The following is a 25074-nucleotide window of genomic DNA, read 5'->3' on the forward strand; positions in this document are numbered from 1 at the left end:
CAGTGTGTCCGGCGGGGGCCCTGACCATGAGCTGCCTCACCCCCCCAGAGCCACGGCCACAAACCCCCTCTCCCCCTTCACCACCAGCACCGCCACCCATCCAACCCAAAACCCACTGGCAGGCAGCGCTTCACTGAAGCTGCTGCTGCTGCTGCATGTTTATTTAATATTCTGAAGAAATTGAAATATCTTTGTGGGTTAACACACATACATACACAATTACATATCACTCACCCGCACACACACACACACACACACACACATGCACGCACGCATACGTTCACACACATTACCACCACAATATATAAATAAATAAAGTCGAGTAATAACGTTCTCTTGATCTGTGGCCAAGAATAGAGTTGGAGAAAATCTTTTTCAAATGGTGTTTTCAGAAGCGTAGAGGGAGGAGCGTGAATGTCTGACACTGCATGTTGCCTGAGCGTGTCTCAGACTGACTCCCACAGAGGAGAGAGAGCATTACTAAAGTGGTTGACAAACAAGAAATAGTTCCCATGTGACAGGAACAGAATCACTGTGAAAAATAAAAAAGGGCCCAACACTTAAATTTGCTTGTAGGTTTAAATGTCGGCGTTGATTCTATAAAAACCTAAGCAGTTCACATGTTAAGCAATCTAGCAACTGTGAGTGTGTGGTCTGTGAATGAGAACATGTATATGAGGTGTTTGTGAAGTGCTAAATGAACGAATGTGCATGCCAGTCTCTTTCTGTGCGTGTATTCATGCATGGGTGCACACACACAAATCCGTAATGAGTCTCTGATCATTACAAAGCAATTCCTTCAGACAGAAATCCTTTAAACAGCCTCGGTTTTTGGGCTTCATGCTATCCCCCTTCTGTCTCCTCTCTCCTCAACAGCCACCAACCACTGCTGCTGCCAAAAATAACACAGGAGCGCCACTCGAACCCGCGCCTCACCACAGCACAGCTTGGCCGCAAGAGAGGGATCAAAACACACACAAAAAAGGAAACACATCATATTGTGGAAGGAGGGAAAAAGAGCATTCATACAGCGCCATGCTTGAAGATATCTACTGATGATTTTGGCAACCGAAGAACCACACGTACTAATGCGCCAGGCCAAGGCAGGGAAAAGGAAAGTGTGTTTGTGGATATGTGTGTGTCAATGCGTGCATACATTTTGGATGTACTGTAACTGCTAAGATGGAATTCATTGCTGATCTCATTCAGTCAGTGATTCAACCACAAGCCCAATAAAAACACTTACATTATCACGTTATAGGTCAATAAATTTGGACTTCCAAGAGACAAATGAAGGCCAGCGAACAAGGCAAATTAACGCTGAAAGTATGAATAATGAGCAGGAGGGGTATACTCTGCTAACAGATAAATCATGGTGCTTTGATTGTAGGTTTGGGAGTTCAAATAGGAGACAACTTCACTCATTGTCATGGCCGGTTCACTTTGTGTTGCACTTGGCAAAATGTGCTTATCCACACTGACACGCTGATGCCAGTGAATGAAGCCATCAGAATACGAGCTCTACCTCAACGGTGGCCAGCAGGGGTTTACGAGCAAACCATCATGGGATTAATTGTCGAGCCACAGAAATAAAGGAAGTGATGGAAAGGTGGAAAATGTACCGAAATATTTTATGGAAGTGCTGCTGCTATATTAGTTGGGTAGGAGGTTCTGAACTTGTGGGTCCAAAAGGATTTTAAAGGGTCTGCATGACTCCTGTGGGAGTAAAGCGATCCAAGCTAAGCAAAGAAACTCCACCAAAATTAGAGTTGTCAGTGCTTAATCTTTTGCTATTTATACTATAAATAAATGCAACATTCCTACCCGCCACACACAACACACACCCATACACACACACACACACACTAAAGGGTAAGATTTAATAATGCCTTGTAGGCCGTTATACTTACTCTTACGTAGTATCCATCAAACTGTATAACTCCTCCCCTTTCTGCAGGGAGGACAGCTGAAAATCGGAAACTGAGAACAATAATATAATTGCTTTCATAAATTATTATTGATTCATTTGTTTTGCTTTTGCCTAGCTGTTTTTAGAACCTTGTGACATTTTTAAATATATATATATATATATATATATACATATATATATATATATATATATATATATATATATACATACACTACTGGTCAAAAGTTTTAGAACACACCAACTTTTCCAGAATTGAATTGAAAATTATGCAGTTTAATGTCTCAGTGTACTCTGAAATTAATGCACATTTGCAACATTTAAATAATTATATAATAAATATATAAAAAATAATTCTTTATTGAGCATGATAGTGTTTGAAAGTAAAAAAAAGATTCAAAATCACATTTTATGTTGGACTAAAGGACTAAAAAAAGACAAAATGACAAAAAAAGACACCAAAAGACACAAAATGACTAAAAAAAAGACACAAAATGACCAAAAAAAGACACAAAATGACTTACAAAGACATGAAAAGAATTAAAAATGGACAAAATAGCCCAAGACTCCATAAGTTAAGTTGTTAACCCATTTCTTGTTCCCTGAAAAAGGCCTATTTGTATAATTCTGAAATGTACATTATTTTTCAGTTTTGGTTAAGCTTACCTTTTTTTATTTACCTCTGGCAGTTCACCACTTACCTTTGTACCCTTTCAAGCTGTTCATTTGACTTGAACTGCTTGAATTTCAGTAAAAAACTGGAAAAATTGGGGTGTTCTAAAACTTTGACCGGTAGTGTATATATAACAACTTTGTCTGTATGTTTTTGTATGTGGCTGCAGCATGAGTGAAAAACAAATTCAACAAATTTCCCCTGTTGTGGGATAACAAAGTTAAACTTGATCTTGAATACCATGTGCTACATTTCTTTCTCAACACTATGTGCGGTATCATGCTTTTAATACTTTGTCAAGACCACTGCCCATATTAATTTTTGACACCATACCCAATATTACTTTTCTACTCATTTTACTAACTTTATCTTACTTTTATTGTTATTCTTTTAGGCACTGAAGTCAGTGTTACGCTTTCAACACTTTAAGTGTATTATTCTATTGTTTTGTTTTAATCTTATGCATGTATGTATATCCTATTTTTAACCACCTCTGGTACAGGAATTCCCTTCAGGATCAACAAAGTCCTTCCAAAAAACAAAAAAAACATTGTTTTTACACTGTGTTGTACCACTCTGACTTGCTGACTTGACTTTGTTTTATTTAATTTTAGTATCTTGTTTTTTTTTTTAATCAATAAGAAATTTAGTTTTCCTGTTAGTTTCCATGTAATTATTATTATATATCTTTTTAGGGTTTTTTTAAGTAGACATACCACAGTTAAGGTACAAATCCTCATTTTTAGATAGATAGATAGATAGATAGATAGATAGATAGATAGATAGATAGATAGATAGATAGATAGATAGATAGATATACTTTATTTATCCCAAGCTGGGAAATTACAGTTTTAATTTTAATTTTTTAGTTTTAGAATGCTCAGTCTATTAAACTACTGAGATTCCTGTGTTACAGTGTTGGCCCATAGTGGTGATAACAGGTGTCAGACAACCCAAGGCCCCCAAAGAACTAACAAAGCCCCGACAGAGAGGCTTGTCAGATGGGCTGATCAGTGACTGACTGTCGCCCTCTTCTGGTTCCTTTCAGTCATGACACATTGTGACACAGAGGTCCAGAAAGCAATGAAAGTTGTCGAGGCAAACAAATGCTCTTTCATTGCTGCAGCCTATCATTAAGAGAAGCGTCCAGTTCAACCAGCTCCTTTTGCGCAGGCAGAAAACAGTATAAATTGTAGGACAATGAATTTCTCACACGCAGAACAAAACGAGGCAGAAACAACTAACATGAACTCAGGTAGAGTTGCTACTAGCACTTACTTCCATTTTCTGGCACTTTTTCATTCAATGCGGTTGTCTTGACAGTTGCTGCTTGAAGATTTCAACTAGCTTGGTGGCTAACTAGCTGCAAAAAACAACGTGAAGTTACACTCATGAAGTTCGTTTGTTTTGGTTGTGTTTCTCCCTGCACTGACGTTAATCATTTATTTTTATAAAAGTTGACATTTGGTACTGTCTGAACGGTGAAAACACGCTGTTTTTGATGTTAACTGCTGAACTAGCGAGGTCATGGAGATAACGTCAGGAACTTTATTTAGTTCAACTTTATGACACATTTTTAAATGGACAAGTTCTACTTAAGACTTTAATATTCTTACTTATTTTACTGCAAACTAAGTTCTCAGTGATGTGAGTGACTATTCACCTGTTACTGCTGTGACAGCGCGTGGATGTTGGATATTAGCCTCGCACGCTGTCCAATTCAAAACTACAACCACTTCGGTATTTTCCGAACTAACCCGAACTAACCCGAAGCGTCCACGGACCAATGAGGTTTCGGGTTTTTACCGGTACTCCATCCTACGTCATCTTTGTGCTGCAACAGGACCCCGCTGGCTGCATTCTGTCGGAGCGGAGGGGTCTGTCTGCTCTTCACATGTCGTTGCCTCGTTATCTGTCTGGGAAAATACCGTCTAATGAAAGCAAGTGTCTGTTTTGGTGGGGGGATAAACCATCCGATACCGATCGGCTCTGTCTGCGTGAAATAGGGAATGAACGACGAGACAGCATCGGACAGCTGGAAGAGAAACTCCGGGTGCTCCAGGTGTGAAGCTAACCTAGCATAGCACACTGGCTAGCGGGGGGGCAGTCTGATAAATAGATCCTTTTTATTAAAAGATTTTCTGAGTGTTTGCATCAACAAAGCTGCTGGTTTTAATTCTGGCTAACACACAAGCATGTCGTTAATATAAACTTTACTCAGCTAGCTTCATAAAGTGTCCGATGTGTGATTGGAAGAGGTACAGCTGTCTACCTGAGTTTACTGTCACTAACCCAACTCTATATATTTGCATCACCGTCATTATTTCAATCACTTTTTATAGCTGTGTAGTTATAGTTTTGCTGGTAAGATCTAAGCATCACTTTATTTGTGCATATAGCCCAAGTTACAGCAACAAGAATAAACCTTAATGATCTGGCACTTTATAACACAGTTATTACTGTATACCCAGTGCCCTATAAAGAATAAGCACAACCTTTATCAGTAAGCTGTTCTAATTAGTATTGGCTATTACTTTTACTAGTTTTTCAGGTACTTTTTTAAAGTATTTAGTCTATCACCATTGATAAAAGTAATAGAAATATACTAATCAAAATTAAAATTAAAAAATCGTTATTGTCATTATACTGAAGTGCAATGAAATTGTGCATGGCTTCTCTCCATGTATTTAGAAAAAAAAGTGTGTGTGTGTGTATATATATATATATATATATATACACACACACACATTTATAAAAGACAATATATAAAATAAAACAAATAGAAAATTAAAAGAAATATGTAATACATAAATATATATATAATATATAGTTGGTGAAAGTTTAATAAACCGCTATTATTTAGAGTTTAGCAGTCTCTAAGGGTGTGCGTGTGTTAGTCACAGTTCCTTTGGTGTATGTGTGTGCATGCTCGCAGTTCTTGTTCTTGGCAGGGTGTGATGGAGGCTCTGGGAAATAAGCTGTTCTTCAGTTATAACACATCAGAGTTGTGGACTCAAGTCACAAGACTTGGACTTAAGTCACAATCTTAATGACATTAGACTAGACATAATCAAAACAGACTTGCAACTTTAACCCCAATGACTTGTGACCTCACTTGGGCTTCAGTCTTATGATTTGAGAATACATGATACCCAACCCAGCCCATGCTATATGCCATGACAGTGCAATGTCAGCATTATGTTTTTATTATAAGTTCAGTTGTTCTTGCTTTAACAAGTAAATACAATTTTGAAAAAGCATTAATTATTTTTGTAAGTGTATATTATTACTCTGGTTACCTTCAAAGTAACTTATAGATAGATAGATAGATAGATAGATAGATAGATAGATAGATATACTTTATTTATCCCAAGCTGGGAAATTACAGAACTGGGAAATTACAGCATATATTTATATATATATATATTTATATTTGGGTGAACTAGTTGTCTGTATAGAATACACCATAAATGCATTTGAAAAGGAATAGTTTTATATATTGGTGGATATATAATGAATCATTGATTGATTAAAATGTTTCTTGAAAAGATATTAATGATGCAATTTTCTAAAACCCTTTGTAAAGTAATCAACATCTGCTCATCACTCCTTCTCATACTGCGTCTTTGTTTCATTTAGTATTGAGCAAATGCTGGCTGTGAATCCCGGAAAGACGCCCATCAGTCTGCTGCAGGAGTATGGAACGCGGATAGGCAAGACCCCAGTGTATGACCTGCTGAAGGCCGAGGGACAGGCCCACCAGCCCAACTTCACGTTCCGCGTCTCCGTCGGAGAGATCAGCTGCACCGGCCAAGGGCCCAGCAAGAAGGCAGCCAAGCACAAAGCAGCCGAGGCTGCTCTGAAGATGCTCAAAGGAGGTCTTGGAGGTCCCGCCGGAGTTGGTGTTGGAGTAGACGGGTTTATTGGGGTTGACGTGTCTACTGATGGAGACAGGTCAGTTTCGTTTTTCATCTCTTTACAAGCTTCAATGATACATAGAAGTAGCCACATGTGAAAGAAACATTGTGGTAACATCAGTTGATGTAACATGATGTCTTCTGAGCATTCAGCAAGCTAGAGGTCTGTGTGGTTTCATTACTTCCTCTTCTGTGTTTGTTTATTTCATCTTCTGTACAGCTCCCAGTCAGAGATGAAGACCTCAGGCAGTTCTCAGCAGTCTGAATGTAACCCTGTAGGAGCTCTGCAGGTGAATACGCAAAGATAAGATTATTTTTTTTGTTTTGCTGTTTGACTGACTTTCCAGTTTGAACAATACATGCATACTTTATAGCTGCATGCTTTTTGTTTTTCTAAGTATTTGTCTGTACGTCTCTGTCAGGAATTGGTGGTGCAGAAAGGATGGCGTTTGCCAGAGTACACAGTCACTCAGGAGTCTGGTCCAGCACACCGCAAGGAGTTCACCATGACCTGCAGAGTCGAGAGATTTGTGGAAATCGGTAAAATGCACAATGCTTTCTTTTTGGAGATATTTCTGTCTGTATTTAAGGATTTTGTCTCATGGAACAAATCCACTGTCTTGAATATTTAGATTTTTGCTACTTGACCTTCATTGATCTGTACTCGCAACACTCTATTTACTGGAGCACTGACCAGTCTTTGGCGCAGCATACAGCTGCCTATTATAAATTACAATATTAACAGCAAGACACAGATTAGGCTCGCTAAATTAGAGCAGATACCAAGTAAACTCTTTGGTTACTTTGCTTATCAAAGTCTGACTGAGTGAATCAATCTCATCATCAATCAGTGGTCTTTACTTTTGCAAGATTACTCAGCATTACTCAATATCCTGTTCATCTCCAGGAAGTGGAACCTCGAAGAAGCTAGCCAAGAGAAATGCAGCAGCTAAGATGTTATCCCGTATACACGACGTCCCCGTTGACCTGAGAACCAGCAATGACGCTGACCCAGAAGAAGACACGTTTAACATGGTGAGAAACAAATGGAAATACATTTCCACCCTGCATGTTAACTTATTATTATTATTACAGGAAAGGATGCACAACACTGCATAACATGCCAATATTGTATTTGCATTGCAAAGTAGTGAATAATGTCTGTGGTTTCCAGTTGTTTGTCAATTAGGTTTTAGGTTTTATTCATTTGCACAGTTAGAATTACATAAAATGACAAAGATAACATATAATGTAAAGTGCAGGGAGAGGCAGAAAACCCAGATGGGCTTATTTAAAGCCTCCACCTAAAATGTCATAGTTATTAGAAAGAAATAAACTGATAATAGAAAAAACACATGTATAACATCAACAAGTTATAATGACAATAACAAAAACAAAAACGAACATGTTAAAAAAGTGTATTTGTGTGTGAATTAGAATTTTAAAACAGCAGTTAAATGAGCTTTTAGACATCTTTTGAAGCATTTTACAGAGATGGAGTCCTTTGCCAGATGGGAAAAGGTATTACTTTAAATGTAATGCAGACTACCATAGGCTTTTCGGTCATAAATCTTGGCATATAATAGAGTTTATTGACTTCTCTCACACAGCACATGGGGAGCAGAGCTGAGACGGGTAAAAGTAAAGGCTTCAGCTGTACATGGGACTCTCTGCGAAACTCTGCCGGAGAGAAGATCCTCCAGCTCCGCAGCCACCCGCTGGGCATGCCTACTGACTCCAACTTCTGCTCTTTGCTGAGCGATCTGTCTGCGGAGCAGCGTTTTGACGTCAGTTACCTGGATCTAGGTGAGTTTGGCTGTGTTCTGCTGTCTGCGCGGGTGTGCATGAGTGATGTCGAAGGGTGCCGGTTAAATATGCAAGCAAGTGAGAAAGCTAGGTTCTTGAATTTGAGGGAATTTTTCCTGGGAAGTTCTTTAAAACTGTGTGAACCCTGTTTCGAATACATTAGAATTATATTACCTTCTGCAGAGCACAACAGTGTGACTACAAGGGGAGTTTAACACTGAGAGAAAATGTGAAGTCACTGGTTATGTGTCAACATGCAAAAAGAGCTGCACTTTAGTTTAGAAGTGTGTAAATATGATGGAATAGTTGAGCTTACATTTTGCATATGATAAACCTCATTAGGGGGCATATTTTTGGTTGGTGTGGAAGCGTCTTACTACTTTCATCAGGTTTACACCATTTGCACACACTAACTTCCACAGCATTATGGGTACATATATTAATGGCAGCATACCACGAAACAAACGGCCTGCTGTGTGGTTATTATTACTGTCGGATGCAGATAGAGAGGAAGTGGCCTGCAGCTGCTTGTTATGCTGGCCAACACTCTTATCGGTGGACAGTGCTTCACAGAAGGACAGAATTTTAAGCTTGTATAACTAATGTTTATTTGTTAAGTGTGCTGGATTTTGTTGAAGAACCAGCAGCCAGTAAATTTTAGATCAATACACTTGTGTTATAATTAGGGTTGTCACGATACTAAAATTTTCAACTCGATACCGATACTCAGGAAAATATTCGATACTCGATACCATTTTCGATACCACAAGGATAAAAAAACAAAGACCCCAAAATTTAACAGAAATATTTTTATTAACAAGAAAAATGCAACATGTAAAAATTAACAGAACCACAGGTTAAATGTTTATAATAAAAAACAGTTGTGCAAAAAGAAACTGCAGCTATGATAACAAGCTTCAGATACTCGATACTTTTGAAAATGAGTATTGTATCCGGATACAACGTTTTAGTATCGATACTTTTTTGAGTATCGATACTTTTGACAACCCTAGTTATAATATATCCAATAAACATGGATCAGTAAATTCTAATTTTATTAGATTGATATTTGCTTGTTTCTCTCTGTTTGATAGCATTAAAACGTGTGATGGGTAACTCATTATTACCATATCTTCTATGGAGAATATGATGTATCCAAATATATGAAGTTTTAAATGTTTAAGCATTAACGGAATAACGCTGTAATTGAATGAGAAAATGGGTTTAAATTTATGGGTTACTTTTTTATTATGTTATAAATGTAGTCTGTGACACATTAATGGTTAGTGACAGTATGTAAAAGGGTCATAACTGTCATCCCTAATCAGATTTATAATGACGATAATATTTGTCAGTGAAATGCCACTGAAATATACTGCAGTGCTGAAATGGATGCAGAGTGTGAGACACATCATCATCTAAATTGAGAATTGTGTCTTAACCCATTGACGCCTAAACGCCTGTAAAACCTCTGGGCGATTTTAAAATAAGCCCCTAAAACCGGAAGTTTTTCTGGAAATTCAACAGAAGTGTCAACGCTTCTACTAAATAATAGATTTTTCAGCCTCTGTAGCAGATAGAAATGAAATTAAGTAAGTATTTGAGAGCTTATACAAATACTACAAAACGACGTATCCGCTTTTCAGGCTTCAATGGGTTAATGTAGAGAGACCTTTCCAAAGCAGCATTGGTAGCAGAAAAATATCAGTTATAGTATAAACACAGCTGAATAAAACAAGTGTAAAAGCAATAGTTCTTGTTCTTTGTTTTCCAGAAGAGCGCAGTCTGAGCGGCCTGTGCCAGTGTCTGGTGGAGCTGTCCACACAGCCAATCACGGTGTGCCACGGCTTTGCTCCGAGCATAGATGCCGCTCGAGCCAACGCGGCCCACAATGCACTGCAGTACCTCAAAATCATGGCTGGTGGGAAGTGATGCCATCTCCCCCCTCACAGACTCGAACTCGCCACCACAGGATTCCAGGATCAATTTCCTCTTCGGACGACGGAGGCACTTTGGTGACAAGTTTAAATAACGCGAATTACCTCAGATGTGGAAATGGAGACTTTTTTGTCATTAAATTAATCCCCGGAGCTTTTTTTTTTTTTTTTTTTGGTCCCATGGATTTCTTATCGTTGCCAATGAAGATTTAGTTGCCCAAAAACTCTTTGCACCCCTCTCCTTGACATTTTGCATATTTGTCACAAATTATTTTTAAAAATGCATTTGCTCGCCATCCATACACAGTACTGTATTTTCCTAAAATCTTTAAAAGTTTAAAAAGTATTTATCTGAAATCACAAATGGTGCTCTTGCAGTGAGTTCCCGAAATAACTGTATACAAATTCTAATACAGCAAAAATTGCAAAAGGTCAAAAAGAGTTTGTAGAAATTGGGCTATGGAGTCGGCGATTACTGGTGCTTCGTTTATTCCCAGATCATCGATGGATCAATGGAACAAAAATTCCCAGCCGTGTGCCGAAACATGGAGAGAAAAGGACTCTGCCGAATAATTTTAAAGACTGCCGTGTTTTCAGATGACCTTAAATGAGAAAATGTGGCTTTTGTTGTGTAGTAATTTGAACCCTAAAAACTCAAAGTGTTCTTCTCTGTGATTCTGTTAATGTTGGGCCTTTAAATATATGAATTTAGAAAACGCATCAGGTTATCTTTGTTTACCATTATGAACTCGTAAGGTTAAAGATTTTGGAAATTTAACCTTTCTAATCGTGTCACTCTTTGGCATTCCCAAAGTAAAAAATGTTAAGAAGGACTGGGACTCTAATGACTGAAAATGACTGACGATTGATGGATTATCCTTCTAGTGTAAGCAGTTTTGATGGGCTCATGTTGTAGCAAGTGAAAAAGTACTTATGCTGTCCTTTTAATTGTGATGAAAATTAAAAAAAAAATACTCATACTGGTCCCAATTACTCCTGAATGTGCAAACAGCAATATAAAATTACGTTATAACGGCTTTAAAAAATGTAGCTAAAAGATTTAGCACACAGTCTTAACATGACAAGTAAATCCATTTCAATGTAGCATAAAGACAAGTCAACTATTTGGGTGAAAAGAATTACAGAAGAAAGTACTGTGAGTCCTCTGATAAAGCATTGGTCCTGTTAGTTTAGACTTTCAATATCATAGACCAGACAAACAGACCCACCACATGTTCTCATGTGATGCTTCACAGTTTTTTTGGTGCTCATTATTCCCGTATGGTTTCATTTCTAATTAAAAAAAACCCTGTGATTGCTTTTTCCTATCAATGTGACTGTCTCCTATAATGATATTTGAAAATTGATGGTGATTCTTTTCTCCACATACTTGCTCTGTCTTAGTGTAACGGTTCATTACAACCCCCTTATATATCTTATGTACTACCTTACATGTTTGCATACCGGTTAATACACTGCCTTGCACTCAGCTGGAAGTATTGAAAATAGTGTTGAAAACAGTTTGCACTACTTGAAAGGATAATGCCCTTTGCACAATGCAGGCTGACCAAGTTTCTGTACATCTCCTCCCACTGGTGTGATTGATGTTGACCTCATTCGCTGAAAAAGCAGATCTTGTTTTCTGATAATTCAAATAAGGAACTCTTTTTTTTTTTGTGAGCTCTTGTTGCTGACACCATTGACGTCTATGCTGACATGAATGAATATGATATGATAGACTTCTTTGTTGTGGTAGTAGAAAATGTTGCCCAGTTTTAGAGAAACTATGAATTAAAATGTGAGCTCCGTGTGAAATTGACTTTGTTTCCAATAAAACATTTTCTACATTCTGCTGCCAACTGTTGTAATAACTTGTGAACATGTGCAAATTCCCAATGTAATTGCTATTAAAAGGTATAATATATACATTTACTACATTGAAATTTCTAAAAAAATCAATAGATTTGTCATATTTTAAGTTTTGTACTTCCCAAATGTGTTTTCAAATTCAGGAAAAATCCATAATTTTAATCAAGTTCAAGGTCATTTGGTCGCCTGTCGATGGCGTCATATCCCCTTTCCACATGCATTAGCATAATAGACATTTTGTCCAGCTATAAGCCACATTTTTACACTACTTTTTAGATTTTGACTGGTTTTGATCACTATGTGCAGTAAACACTCAAGGAATGAAGAATGAAGAAAACATCTCCCATGAACACGCTACTTTACGTCACCAAACTCTGATTTTGACTGAGAAACCTATAGCTAAAACGATAATTCCTCATTGTGCATTTAAATAAAATATGGTCCACACAGTATTTCATCAAGACCTTAGACCATGAACGGTTTTACTGAATGACGACTTATATATAATATTCAGTATGAAAACTGAGGAGAAATGTAATGCTCTGCATGCCTCCAACTCTTCTTATTGCAAAAAAACTAACTTCTTCAGTCGTGACAAAGTCTCTAACAGAACCATGCCATCTTAATCTGTTGGGCCTGTTTGATTGGAGGTCCTTTGCTTGGAAACTTAAATCTTCAGTGCATGAAAAAAAGTCCACAGGAGAGAAATCGTTTTGACAATGTCTGTATGGAGTTCTGGGTTTCTGTCATCTGCTGTGTATGTTTGAGGGGCTGACTTCTTCTTCTGCGTAGCCGCTGCTGTCTGACTGCATGCTGTCGCCCCGGATCACCTCACCTGCACAGGGACAATAACACAGTCAGGCAACAACTCCACACACTGTACTCCACTGCACTAACACAGCTGCAGTCTGACCTGAATAGACGCACAAAGGCACATAGAGTCTGTTCCTTGTACACCTGCACAATAGCATGCTCACACATGATTCCTTTTCTGTTAACATTTGTCTAAACTATTCATTTTTCATTTCATTTCACCTTTATTTATTCAGGGAGGGCCAATTGAGAGCAAGCTCTCATTTCCAGTGGCGCCCTAATTACAGTACAAATACAATTTTAACACATTACACTACATATCCATAATAATATATAATCAACAGAAGCACAATAAATTCAATGAGTACATACACATTCAGAAATCATAAGATTAATAAGAATGTCTTTAAAATTATTAAAAGGAATCAGTGTATCCAACTGAAGCTGTGACAGTAAATTATTCAATTTAAAGCAAAATAAACAAAAGCGAATTTCCCAACCTCCGTTTTAATAGCAGGGATATTTAGAGCCAGTGGGTTATATGAACGAGTTGGAAAGTTAAAAGATCTGAAGCTCACTAGGCTCGATAAGTAGAATGGTAGTTTTTTTTAGTTGTGCCTTATAAACAAACAATATACAGTGTTGCTCCCTTCTTAGAGCCAGGGAAGTCCAACCAACATTGTGATAGAGGTGGCAGTGATGGGTCATGAACCCATCGCCAGTAATAAATCTAATAACAGAATGATAAATTGTATCAAGTGGTTTTAGGACTGAGGGACAAGCATGCATATAAATAATGTCACCGTAATCTAAAACGGATAGAAATGTGGCATGCACTATCTGCCTTCTACAGTGCTGAGGAAGACAGGATTTATTTCTATAAAAGAATGCCAATATAGGCTATTTTGTTCCTGACATTATTTTGAGACCTACAGTAAGCGCAAAGTAAAATATTCAAGCTTAGCAAAGAATTCTTTACATACATGTTAGAGGTGTGAATCAGCACATAAAAATAGCCTAATTTTGCAGCGTTATTTCAACAACTTCCTGATACGATATCCTGCACATGGTGCCTGAAGATTATTTAGATCTTCTTGTTTCATATACCATCACCGGCCATGAATCAATATAATACTGCCAGGCAAAATATCATGATTCTATACTGTATCGATTTCCCCCCACCTATAACACATGTAAAGTGACGGTCTAAGGCAGTCTGAGGAGCGGGTTTAAATAAAATAAAAAGGCCGATCATGAGTCCCTATTGCGGACTGGAGACAAACTAGAACTGTATTTTTTTTTATTTATATAAATGATTATGTCACTATTATTGTATATAGTTGTATATATTGTATTGGGGGGGGAAGTGTGTTTTAAAAAAATAATATAAAATAATGATAATATAAAAAAATAATATAAAATAATATAAAATATAAAATAATAATTTTATAATAATATAAAATATAAAAAATAATATAAAATATAAAGGACACCAGCCGGTCGGGAACCAGTGTGCAGAAAGTTTTCTAGCATGTAGGACAACCTGTATGGAACTGCTTTGTGTTTTATTAATTTTAATGACTCCCAACAGGTCACTTTCTCTACTGGAAAGGCAACTAAGTCATGTATTATTTACAATGAGGGCATTCAATACGGGTCATGTTCCTGTAAAATATAACTACTTTACCTGTGTTCATATAAAAAAAATGTCATTCACGCATAAAATATAAATATACCTTTGTTGTGTTTTTTCTTGGACAACAGGGGGGTTGTTGCTCTTGTAGTTACTGATTGTCCAAAATCTTCCTCTCCTGCACTATGCACCTACAGAGACAACAGACCGGGAAAAAACAATCAATTACAAAGAGACACAAAACAACTGCAAAGAGAGTCTAAGCCAGTAGTTCTCAACCTTTTTGAGTTGCGACCCCCAATTTAATATGCAGGTTGTCCGCGACCCCCGCTCACTGAACAGAATCTCACACGGACAGTTCAGATCACCCAAAAAAGAAACAAAATGACCAAAAGAGACACAAAATGACAAGAAAAGACACAAAATGACCAAAAAAAGACACAAAATGACCAAAAAAGACACAAAATTACAAAAAAAAGACACAAAATGACTAAAGAAAACACAAAATTACCAAAAAAAGACATTAAGTGACCAAAAAGACTAAAACACATGAACACTTTAACACAGTGGAGACAGAGCTGACTTCCAAAATGATTTGGCGACCCCCAGAAATCACCTTGCGACCCCAATTGGGTTTGGGACCCCAAGGTTGAGAATAGCTGGTCTCAGCAACTAAAATATTTGTGTCCTGCTCCTATGAAAGCAAGGTGGTGGGGTCTTTTGTCCCCAGGGGCTCATAATCTGTCTATGACTACAAATACTTTATCTGAAGACTTCTTCTTTTTAAGATCACATTTTATACAGTTAAATAAAATACTTTTGTAACTATTGTACATACTACTACCTCTTCGAGCTCAAAGGAGTTAACCTGTTGCAGGTTATTGGAGTCTTGCCCCGGGCCCTGATGTGTCAGTGGATTCAGGTAGTGTCTTTTCCCCTCTTTGGTTGACTCCTCGCATGTCTGGACAGGTGGGACAGTAGAGGTATGGCCGGAATCTGGCAGTGAGGCGCCATCCTCCTCCCAGCCAGTCACAGTGATGCAGCACTGGGCTAAGCTCCCGCTCGCCGTGAGGACAGGAAGTGATGTGGATGCACTCGGCTCAGAGATAGCCGTTTGTGTATCAGTTTTATGTGATCCAGGACAGGATGTATCTCGTTCTGTCTCAGAGCAGTTTGTGTTTGGACTATGTGTGTGTTGACAGCAGAAAGGCGCCTGGTGTACACTCTCTACTATCTGAGGACAGATTAGATCATATGTAACCTTGGCAACTGGTTTCATGTTAGCAGTCCTTGTCTCAGTTTTAGGGGAAATAAATTGATGCTCTATTTCTATCACAGTTTCTCCTGATACTGATGACGCCAGAGACGTTCTTACACTGTGAGTCCTGCTGTTTGCTGGTGTGACGGCTGTTTTATCACCGTCGACCTTATCTGTTTGTTTTGTGCTCTGCATCTCATTATGACACATCTTATTTCCATTTTGAACAATGTCTGAGTCTGCCGTCGTCTGCTGTGTTTGCTCCTCTTTCCCACTGTCACAGGGTTCATCACCATCTGTGACAAACCCCACATCCACAGCTGAAATGCTCTTATTATATTCCCCCATATCCAGTTTTTTGTTCAACCCAATCTTGGCTTTCTCCAGGACTATATCCACCACGTCAGGGAGGCTGGACCTTTTTCTGGGTGAAGGCTGCGGAGAGGTGGAGTCTGAGCCACGAGGAGAGCCGGTGTAGAGACACATCTTGGAGACGGTGTCCTTCAGTCTCTCCACAGGAGAGCGTGGCTCGCTGCGGACGCTGCTCCTGAAGCGTTCGATCCTCTCCACAGGGGAGGAGGAGAAGTTAAACTCTGGTGTTGCCAGTTTCTGTAGAGGAGTGCGAGACACGTGGGAGTAGAGGGAGTAGAAAGCGTTGGCCATCTCTGTGAGCACTTGCACTTGTCTGAAACGACCTGTGGGAGGAATTAATTGTCAATTAAAACAAGTAATATTGACCTCATTTGCTGCAGATAGATAGATAGATAGATAGATAGATAGATAGATAGATAGATAGATAGATAGATAGATAGATAGATAGATAGATAGATAGATAGATAGATAGATAGATAGATAGATAGATAGATAGATAGATAGATAGATAGATTACTTTATTCATCCCCGAAGGGAAATTCGGTTGTCACAGCAGTCCGGTATTCAAGTACAATAAAATACAATAGAATAATATACTGAGGTAGCATAAATGAAAACACAGAATAGAACAAGGACACAAGTTAAAAAAAAGCAGATCAGTTGGTAGGATGGTTGGCAAGATGATGGTAATGATACTGATGATATGATGGCAACAATGCTATAGTGACTAGACGGTATATAATTGTAATAATAGTACAGTATATAGTATATAATATGTAATAATAAATAAATAGTAACAATATAAAATAAAATAAAATAATTATAAATATTTATAAATAAAATAATATGATATATAATATATAAATAAATATATAATAATAATAGTAATAATAATAAATAATTAAGGCCGGTATAATAATAATAGTAGTATATCACAATGCATCCCAGATTTATTCCACCTTATAGCACACATTTCATGTGACCTATTCATAGTCTTACTAGCAAGAGAGAGGCTGGGGTCTTCCTCCCGTATCCTCCGGAGCTGTGAATCCAGGAAGAGGCGGAAGTTTATGCCCTGGGTCTGAGAGGGGAAGGTGAAGAAGCGAGGAGGGATGCGGACAGTGACCTGCGGCTCATCGCTGCCAAAACCCAGCTCGTACAGCGTCTCCTCCGCATCCTCCGAAAGAATCTGCAGGACCTCTGATATACTAGTGTGCATGTGACAAAAGACAGGAAATTGATTTGTTTAAGGGTTTTTGTAAAGCACTTTGAGATACATTGGGATTTAGGCTTAAGTAGATTTTAGATAAGTACAATTTCAGCATGTTTAATGCTTATAAGGAGAGTTACAAAGGGCTTGACAAAATACTGAAACATGGGACAAATAAATACAAATATAAAACAACAAATAAATAAATAAAAAGGTTAAAATACCATCAAATACAATAAACTTATAAGCATATATTATTCAGAATAAAGATAAATGTTGGGAGAAATCGATTTGGAAACTTGCAACTTGTCAAGCAGATTATTAAAGAGCAAAACTTTAACAAGTATTAAAGCTTCACCTTGATGTAGTTTTAATGGTGGAGGAGGAGATGCAGCTGGAGGCCATGCTGTGGCCCAAGTTCAGCGTTGGCTGACATAGTGCCTGACGAGGGGTACTGTGGACAAGACGTGAAAAGTTATAATGCTTGATCTACATATTAGATGTGGAGGAAAGATACGGCAATCTTAAATATTCATCTAAATTATAATGGAAAACCTATGGTTTACTTAGTTTATTTCCAAAAGAAAAAGTGAACTTGTCTTCTACAGAATTACTGTCTCATGGTTGTATGCCTGCTAAATTATAGTTTACATCCATGTCTGTCCTGCAAAGAAGCTAATATGAACCAAATTTGAAATATGATCATAATACTATGTCCTTCTATATTGGAGATATGACATTGAATAATATTCAGAATTTTTTTTTTTTTTTTCAAAGTTCAGATTATGATGTCACAGTGAAGTTGACCTTTAACCTTTGGGTATAAAATGGCATCACGTCATTATTTTATCCATATAGTGAGACAGTGAAATACATTTTTGTCATAATAAGTCTATGAATTCTTCAGTTATGGACAGAAATGTATGTATTTTGTGACGTCACAGTGACCTTCACCTTTGACATCCAAAATCAAATGCATTCATCCTTCAGTTAAAATGAATTTCTTCCAATTTCTTCAAAGATATTCCTGAGATATTGCATATACAAGAATGGTGACAAACCATTGAATAGCCACGGTGGTCGCTAGCGTGGAGCCCTACAAAGATAAGTTGTACTACTTTTTGAAATGTTCTGATCTGTTTATTTTGGAGCAGAAGTCAAACACTGACCTGGTGAGTCTGATTGGAGCTTGTTTGGAGGAAGGATGCTTTGTGAGGCTTCATGGTCAGAAGAAAGAAGAAAGATAACAAGTGCCTTTAGTGTTGATTTAGAGTATTCAGAAAGTCACAAATGAAAGAAAGTCCTCAAATTGTCTTTCATCACTAAAAATGTGACTCTAAAGTAGAAAAAAAACACATCAAAGACAGTTCATTTTAATTGTGTTGTTGTGCAGAAAGCAGGAAATTGAGTTAAAAATACAGTCAGTATAATGATTAAAGCAACATGGATACACATTAACTAATATTCACTAATCCAATAGCACGACATTCCTTCTGTCTTGATTCATTGCTACAATTAAAAGTTTAAAGATGCTACTCACCCAGCTCCAGATTGAATCTCCCCACCGCTTAACAAAGAAGCTGAAACAACAAGGAGAAATAATAATTTCAGAATAAAAAAGGAATATGTTGATATGCATCTAAATGAGAGTTTGTTTTGTTGTTTTGCAATTGGTCGGGTTTCTTTAGTGAAATGTAGATTTACATCACAGTAAACCACTCATTATCACTTTGTGTGTAATCATGTCGACAGAAGCCGACATACAGCCGCTGAAGTCATGAAACACTTCTCATAAGTCATGTTTAGTACATAACGTGTCATCCATCTATTAATAATCTGTAACTGCTGATCCTTGACAGGGCTGCAAGGAGACTGGAGCACTGGGACAACCACTCACCATACACACCTATGCAGAATTTCGATATTTGGATATTTGTTCCAACCAAGTTCACCTGATACAACAAATCAACTGATTGAAGTCAGTGCAGGTGATTCAGTGAGCTTCATCAGGCTTGCTCCTGCTTTTCTGGAACAAAAACCTCGGTAACACTTTACAATAACCATCATTTATAGATGGTAAATAGACCATTTATAAATGGTAAACAGGTAGTTTATTAATGTTTAATCATCATTTATAAACCATATATAGGCCATTTAGAATGGTGAATAGAAAATGTAATAATGTTGAACTATAATTTATAAATGCCAAATAGATTACTTTACCATAAACAAGCATAATTATTAGTTTATTAATAGCTTTACACTCATTATAACATTTTTAACACCATATTAAGTATGCCAATGATTTCAAAATGATTTAAGAAATTGCTTGAAAACAATGGTAAATGGTTAATAATAATTGGTTTATAAACCATCTATAAACATCACTTAGATGGTTATTGTAAAGAGTTACCAAAACCTGCAGCTACACCGGCCATTTCATGGATCAGTTTGGGCGCTTTCACAACCAAAGTCTGTTTGTTTAATCCGAAACAGGGTGAAATTGATACTTTTAGTTTATTTTGTATTAAGTCTGGTTTGCTTTCACAGTGCATGAATGAATGCAGAACAAATAAAGACAAAGATTTGCGGAAGGGTGTGTACAAAGGCTGGAAATATACTAATCCTCTACATCTTATTGGTTGGAAATATTGCGGTCAAAGTTTTTTTTTTACCTACATTCTGCTTTGATCTGTCATGTGCACAATTCTCCTCAGATTGATTTCGAATGATTTTTTATAAATGTCATTGTTTTTATGGACTTTTTTTCAGCATCTCCTGTATGTGTTCTTCAGCCCAGATGTCAAGCATCAGATTTCAGCAGAAATAAGGGTAATTTGGTCGGATTACGTTCACAGGGTAATCAAGCTGCAGGTGTTCTCGGACCGGTTGTTTTGGTCCGCACAAGGGTACAATTACAGCGTTCACATGTAACCAAATGAACCATAAAAAGGACTTAACCGCAACAGAGTTCGATTGAAACAGACTAAACTTCGGGTTGTGACAGCACCCTTTGACCTCCGCTTAACCCATTGAAGCCTGGAATACGTCGTTTTGTAGTAATTGTATAAGCTCTCAAATACCTTTTTGAATTTCATTTCTATCTGCTACAGAGGCTGAAAAATATATTATTTAGTAGAAGAGTTGACACTTTTTTTCCCAGAATTTTCCAGAATTTCCAGAAAATTAGAGGCTTATTTTAAAATCGCCCAGCGATTTTTCAGGCCTCAATGGGTTAAGAGTCACAGTATGCAGTATCTTTCTCCAGATTGCCATACAGCACCTTTAACATAACCTGCATGTGTTTGGGCTGTGGGAGGAAGCTGGAGGAAAATAGAAAACCCACACTGACACAGGAAAAACATGCAAACCCACGGGGCCAGAGCTGGCCAGCCGCTTCAAACCCAGATCACTCTTGCTGTGAGTTGACAGTGCTAACCACTGCAGAGTGTCACAAAACCACAGGACATATCACACATTTTAAAGCATCAAGGGACAAGATTAAAGGCATAAAGCCATTTTTGTATTGTTTTTTCGATATATATTTTTTTGCCAATCTTTGATATTGAGAGAAAGAGACAGGAAAGGCAGGGGAGAGGAAGGGCTGACTCAAACTGCTGCAGTAAGGACTCTAACCCCCAATTCAATTCTCTTCTCTGCTGTTATACCCAAAGATATTAGTTAAACTGTAAAATTTGACATTTAACCTTGAAACAATTGTTTTTATTTTGTAATGCAAGTACTGTATGTGTAAAATATCGGTGTGATTACATTTCATATAAAACACTTAAATCTTTTATGAATCATCAGCCTTTAAGAGGAAAAGTTCCACCCGAAAACTCCCCTTCTAAAAAACAGCATCCTCCTTGGCAGATGGACAATAATACTGCGTAACACTGGACATTTTTCTGAATTCTTAAAATGGATTAGTTAGTCTTTGTCTCCACTATTTATAACAGCAGAGAATAAAAAAACACACTACATTTTCCTATCAGGACACTTCCTGCTTTGTTAGTTTCCTTTGTGTGTGCATGGGCCTGTGCATGCGTGTGTGTGTTTGTGTTTGTGTTTGTGTGTGTGTGCGTGTGTGTGTGTGTGTGTGTGTGTGGGTGTACTCACCATCAGCACCAAGACTCAGTTCATCGTCCAAGGTGTTGCCTTTGGCTACAGACTCTGTAGATAAGAACACAGTTAGTGTCTGCAGTAAACTCACACGTAGTTGCACATTATATCTGAACTTTCTGAGACTATATATATGGTAATTTCCATTGGTGGAAAAGTAAGTATATTTACTAAACTTTTAGTGATTCTACTTTGCTACAACATAATATGTTATTATATTGCAGTAATTCTACTCTTACTGATATAAAAGTAAACTTCCTCCACCAATGCTGGTGTTTATGGACAGGGTTTGAAACAAAAGAAAAGAGTGTTTGACTTGATTTGCATTTACCACATCCAGCAGTAAATTTGCAAAGTGCATGACAGCTTTGGTAAATGGCACATTGTTATTGCAGGACGGAGAGATACAAAAGATCCTTCGCTCCTACAGCCATCAGACTGTCTCATTCTAACAGAGATTCTACCAGACTAACTGAATTTCCCCTCGGGGATGAATAAAGTAATTTAGATTTTTTGATAGATTTGATGACATATTTTAGTTCATACTCACCAAAACTCAGCTGACCGGACTTCTCTGAGCTGGCCTCTGACCTGTAACATTTATCCAAATATTTAATGCACGAATCCATACCTACACAGAGTCATTTGCATGCTTTTTCTATCAAATTAGTCAGTGCGTTTGCATAGATAGCCTCATGTGGACAGCAGCCGGTGCAGTAGCGATGCTTGTGTGATTGACTCCCTAATCAGCTCTCTACAGGCTGCTGACATCTTCCTCTTGTTGAATTCTTCACACGCTAAGCAGCGTTAGGGTCAACACCTCTAACACCTCCTCAAGCTGCTCATTTTAATGTTGAATTCCCTGAAAGCATAAACCATCACGCCGCCCCTTATGTAGTAACATCGCTGACTTCCAGTTTCCTTCTCAGAAATAAGCGACGTGAAATGAATGAATGATGTCTGCAACTGTTGACCTCCTTCCTCCAATGACTTTCAAAGCAGGAAGAAGGAACTTTTATTTCCTTGTAGTTATATAATAATCTTACCCTAAAACCACAAGGACATTTGGGAAAAGGACAAAGGGGAGGCTCAGCCTTGTGAGGAGGCTCAAGGTTTCTTTTATTACCATGTGCACGACAATTAAAAGAAGCAGTCGTTGCCAAAGAAAATCTTGGATTTCAGGCTCCGTCCAACAATGTTCATTAGAAATGCATCAAAAAAAAAAGTCATGCAAGACAATGGATCCTATATCTGTTAAAAAGGACTGGAATAATATCGTATGTGGCAAAGAAATGCATCTTGTTGAACTGGAATCACCAAAGGCCTCCAACACTCCTACACACTTTCAACATAATTCTGAATTAAACTTCATGTCTTGAACAACATACGTATAGTCTAAGAAATTATTTGGACATATTTCTGAGAACAAGGGAACCTTTTATGGACTCTGACTGTAACCTAACCCCTTGTACTAAATGCGATCCGATCGGATGAAAAGGAGATATATGCATTGTGACCATAGCTGAGTTATTATTATTTTTATTTCTATTATTTTTACCTTTTTTCCTATTTTATTCTAATTTATTTTACTATTGTGTTGTCTATGTATGTATAGGTATGTGTGTTACTGTGTGTATGTTACATGCTAAAATCAATAAAGAAATATAACTGGGGAAAAAGACAGTCATATAATAGTGCTGGCTGAATTATAAGGCTAAAAATATAATCATAAATTAATATATATATATATATATATATATAATAAAGTAATAAAAATGTGCATTGACCATATTTGCAAATAGTATATATTTTTCTTTTTTTTTTCATAGTCAGCGTTGCAGTAAAATGTTGTCTGCATCATGTCATCATCCAGAACGACATCTTACGTATGTGTTATTCATAACCTTTAACATCATGGTTATAAATAGCTCAAATAAACATTTTTTTTCCAAATGGAACTGTAAAAATACATCATCTCAGCCGGCTATAGTGGTGAAAACAACAATGTGGCTACCTCACCACCGTCACCGTCTTCCTGGAACACCTGACCTCAGAGAGTTTCCACTTTCTACTCAACTGTTTGCTAAACCAGTTTCCAGCGACTGACACATGTCCTTCAGAGCCGGCACTAACAAAAATATCATCTTACAAAAGAACAAGAAAGAAAAAAAGCAGTAAAGAGAGCTGACTCACCCACAACCCAGGAGCCAGCTTTCAATCTTTCCTGTGAAGCATCCTGTGGAAATTACACAAGATAAAAGCTTTATGAGAAACTCTTGTGAAATAAACAACTCTTTATGTTCTTTTATTCATAACAAACGTGCACACTGTAAAAAGTATCTTTGGAATTATCCTGTTATGAAAGTGGATTCTTGAATTGCATTGAAGTGATACCAAGTCCTGTGCTATTATACTGTATATATCACTATACATATACATCACAGTTGGGACTTTTTATTTTATTTTATGTATATTTAATGACGGTATTAGCACTGATGCTAAAGTATAAACAGTCATGGAAAAATGATTAGACTGCTCTTGTTTTTTTCAATATTTTGTTCATTTTAATGCCTTTTACAACTAAAGGTACATTTGTTTGGACAAATATATTGATAACAACAGCCATTTTTCATGGTTTTCTTGATAATGATTATGGTTATTATCAAGAAAACCATGGAAAATGGCTAAATATAAGCTCTTAAATTAAACTCTTTGGTAACACTTTACAATAACCATCTAAGTGATGTTTATAGATGGTTTATAAACCAATTATTAACATTTACAAAGTGCTATATACATATTTAATCTTTCAATGTTTTCAATCAATTTCTTAAAGGTCTATGAATCATTTAAAAATCATTAACATACTTAATATGGTGTTAAAAATGTTATAATGAGTGCAACTAACACTATTAATAAACTATTAATTATAATTTAATTGTTTGTTAATGGTGAAGTAACTAGAAACTTACGTTAATATACCATCTATTTGTCATTTTTTAAAAGATTTAGATAGTTTAACATTAATAAATTATCTATTTACCGTTCTAAATGGTCTATATATAGTTTATAAATGATGATGATCTGTTTATCATTTATAAATGATGGTTATTGTAAAGTGTTACCAACTCTTTTGAGCAATTTTTGTTGTTATCATTATAGTTGTCCAAACAAATACACCTTTAGTTGTACCAGGCAGTGAAATTAACAAGAAATTGAATAAAAAGGGTGGTCAAATAGTTTTTTCCATGACTGTAATGGATCATTTGCATCCTCCAGCTCAGTTTATCTGCTGTTACATAATGTGTAGATGCTGGAGAGATCTTTCACACTCTCCTGAGTTTGCAGGACTCACCCTCAGAAAAGACATCATCGTCTGCTATAGATGCAGAGGGGAGGCTGCACAGCGGCTCCTCAGAGTCCTGCTCCTCCAGAGTGGGCCACTGGCGGCTGCTGTTGATCCAGGCTCGCCGCCTCACTGTGGACGACGGGCTCTCCATCGCCTCAGTTCACACACGGCTGGGCAACATGGTGGGG

General features: G+C 37.2%; 2 protein-coding genes across 4 annotated transcripts; one reads left to right on the plus strand and one right to left on the minus strand.

Annotated features, from left to right (window-relative positions):
• The first annotated feature begins 3620 nt into the window (after positions 1 to 3620).
• tarbp2 (TAR (HIV) RNA binding protein 2) lies at positions 3621 to 12107 on the plus strand. 3 transcript variants are annotated; one of them, XM_059328478.1, is made up of 7 exons: positions 3621 to 3855; positions 6240 to 6554; positions 6738 to 6807; positions 6916 to 7057; positions 7425 to 7552; positions 8128 to 8323; positions 10098 to 12107. In XM_059328478.1, the coding sequence occupies exons 2-7, from the start codon at positions 6250 to 6252 to the stop codon at positions 10253 to 10255; spliced, it is 999 nt and encodes a 332-aa protein (XP_059184461.1). In that variant the 5' UTR covers positions 3621 to 3855; positions 6240 to 6249; the 3' UTR covers positions 10256 to 12107. The 3 variants fall into 3 exon arrangements, with proteins under 3 accessions (XP_059184461.1, XP_059184459.1, XP_059184460.1); XM_059328476.1 differs by lacking the exon at positions 3621 to 3855 and adding an exon at positions 4455 to 4662; XM_059328477.1 differs by lacking the exon at positions 3621 to 3855 and adding an exon at positions 4455 to 4662 and having other exon boundaries at positions 6940 to 7057.
• tespa1 (thymocyte expressed, positive selection associated 1) lies at positions 12107 to 25074 on the minus strand. Its single transcript, XM_059328861.1, has 11 exons — positions 24893 to 25074; positions 23731 to 23773; positions 22088 to 22128; positions 21535 to 21588; positions 18956 to 18995; positions 18585 to 18632; positions 17774 to 17869; positions 17205 to 17413; positions 15420 to 16528; positions 14679 to 14766; positions 12107 to 12964 (listed from the first exon to the last, which is right to left on the minus strand). The coding sequence occupies exons 1-11, from the start codon at positions 25035 to 25037 to the stop codon at positions 12876 to 12878; spliced, it is 1962 nt and encodes a 653-aa protein (XP_059184844.1). The 5' UTR covers positions 25038 to 25074; the 3' UTR covers positions 12107 to 12875.

The sequence above is a fragment of the Centropristis striata genome, chromosome 3, assembly GCF_030273125.1.
Source record: "Centropristis striata isolate RG_2023a ecotype Rhode Island chromosome 3, C.striata_1.0, whole genome shotgun sequence".
NCBI lineage: Eukaryota > Metazoa > Chordata > Actinopteri > Perciformes > Serranidae > Centropristis > Centropristis striata.

What these genes read in the sequence shown, in the direction of transcription:
- tarbp2 (XM_059328476.1), top strand. Translation starts at nt 4,610, where the DNA reads ATGAACGACGAGACAGCATCGGACAGCTGGAAGAGAAACTCCGGGTGC. An exon ending in GTGTCTACTGATGGAGACAG is followed by an intron (nt 6,555 to 6,737) that starts GTCAGTTTCGTT and finishes TCTTCTGTACAG; the next exon opens with CTCCCAGTCAGAGATGAAGA. An exon ending in ACCCTGTAGGAGCTCTGCAG is followed by an intron (nt 6,808 to 6,915) that starts GTGAATACGCAA and finishes TGTTTTTCTAAG; the next exon opens with TATTTGTCTGTACGTCTCTG.
- tespa1 (XM_059328861.1), bottom strand. Translation starts at nt 25,037, where the DNA reads ATGGAGAGCCCGTCGTCCACAGTGAGGCGGCGAGCCTGGATCAACAGC. An exon ending in ACTGAGTCTTGGTGCTGATG is followed by an intron (nt 18,996 to 21,534) that starts GTGAGTACACCC and finishes TTGTTGTTTCAG; the next exon opens with CTTCTTTGTTAAGCGGTGGG. An exon ending in GCTCCAATCAGACTCACCAG is followed by an intron (nt 17,870 to 18,584) that starts GTCAGTGTTTGA and finishes TCTTGTCCACAG; the next exon opens with TACCCCTCGTCAGGCACTAT.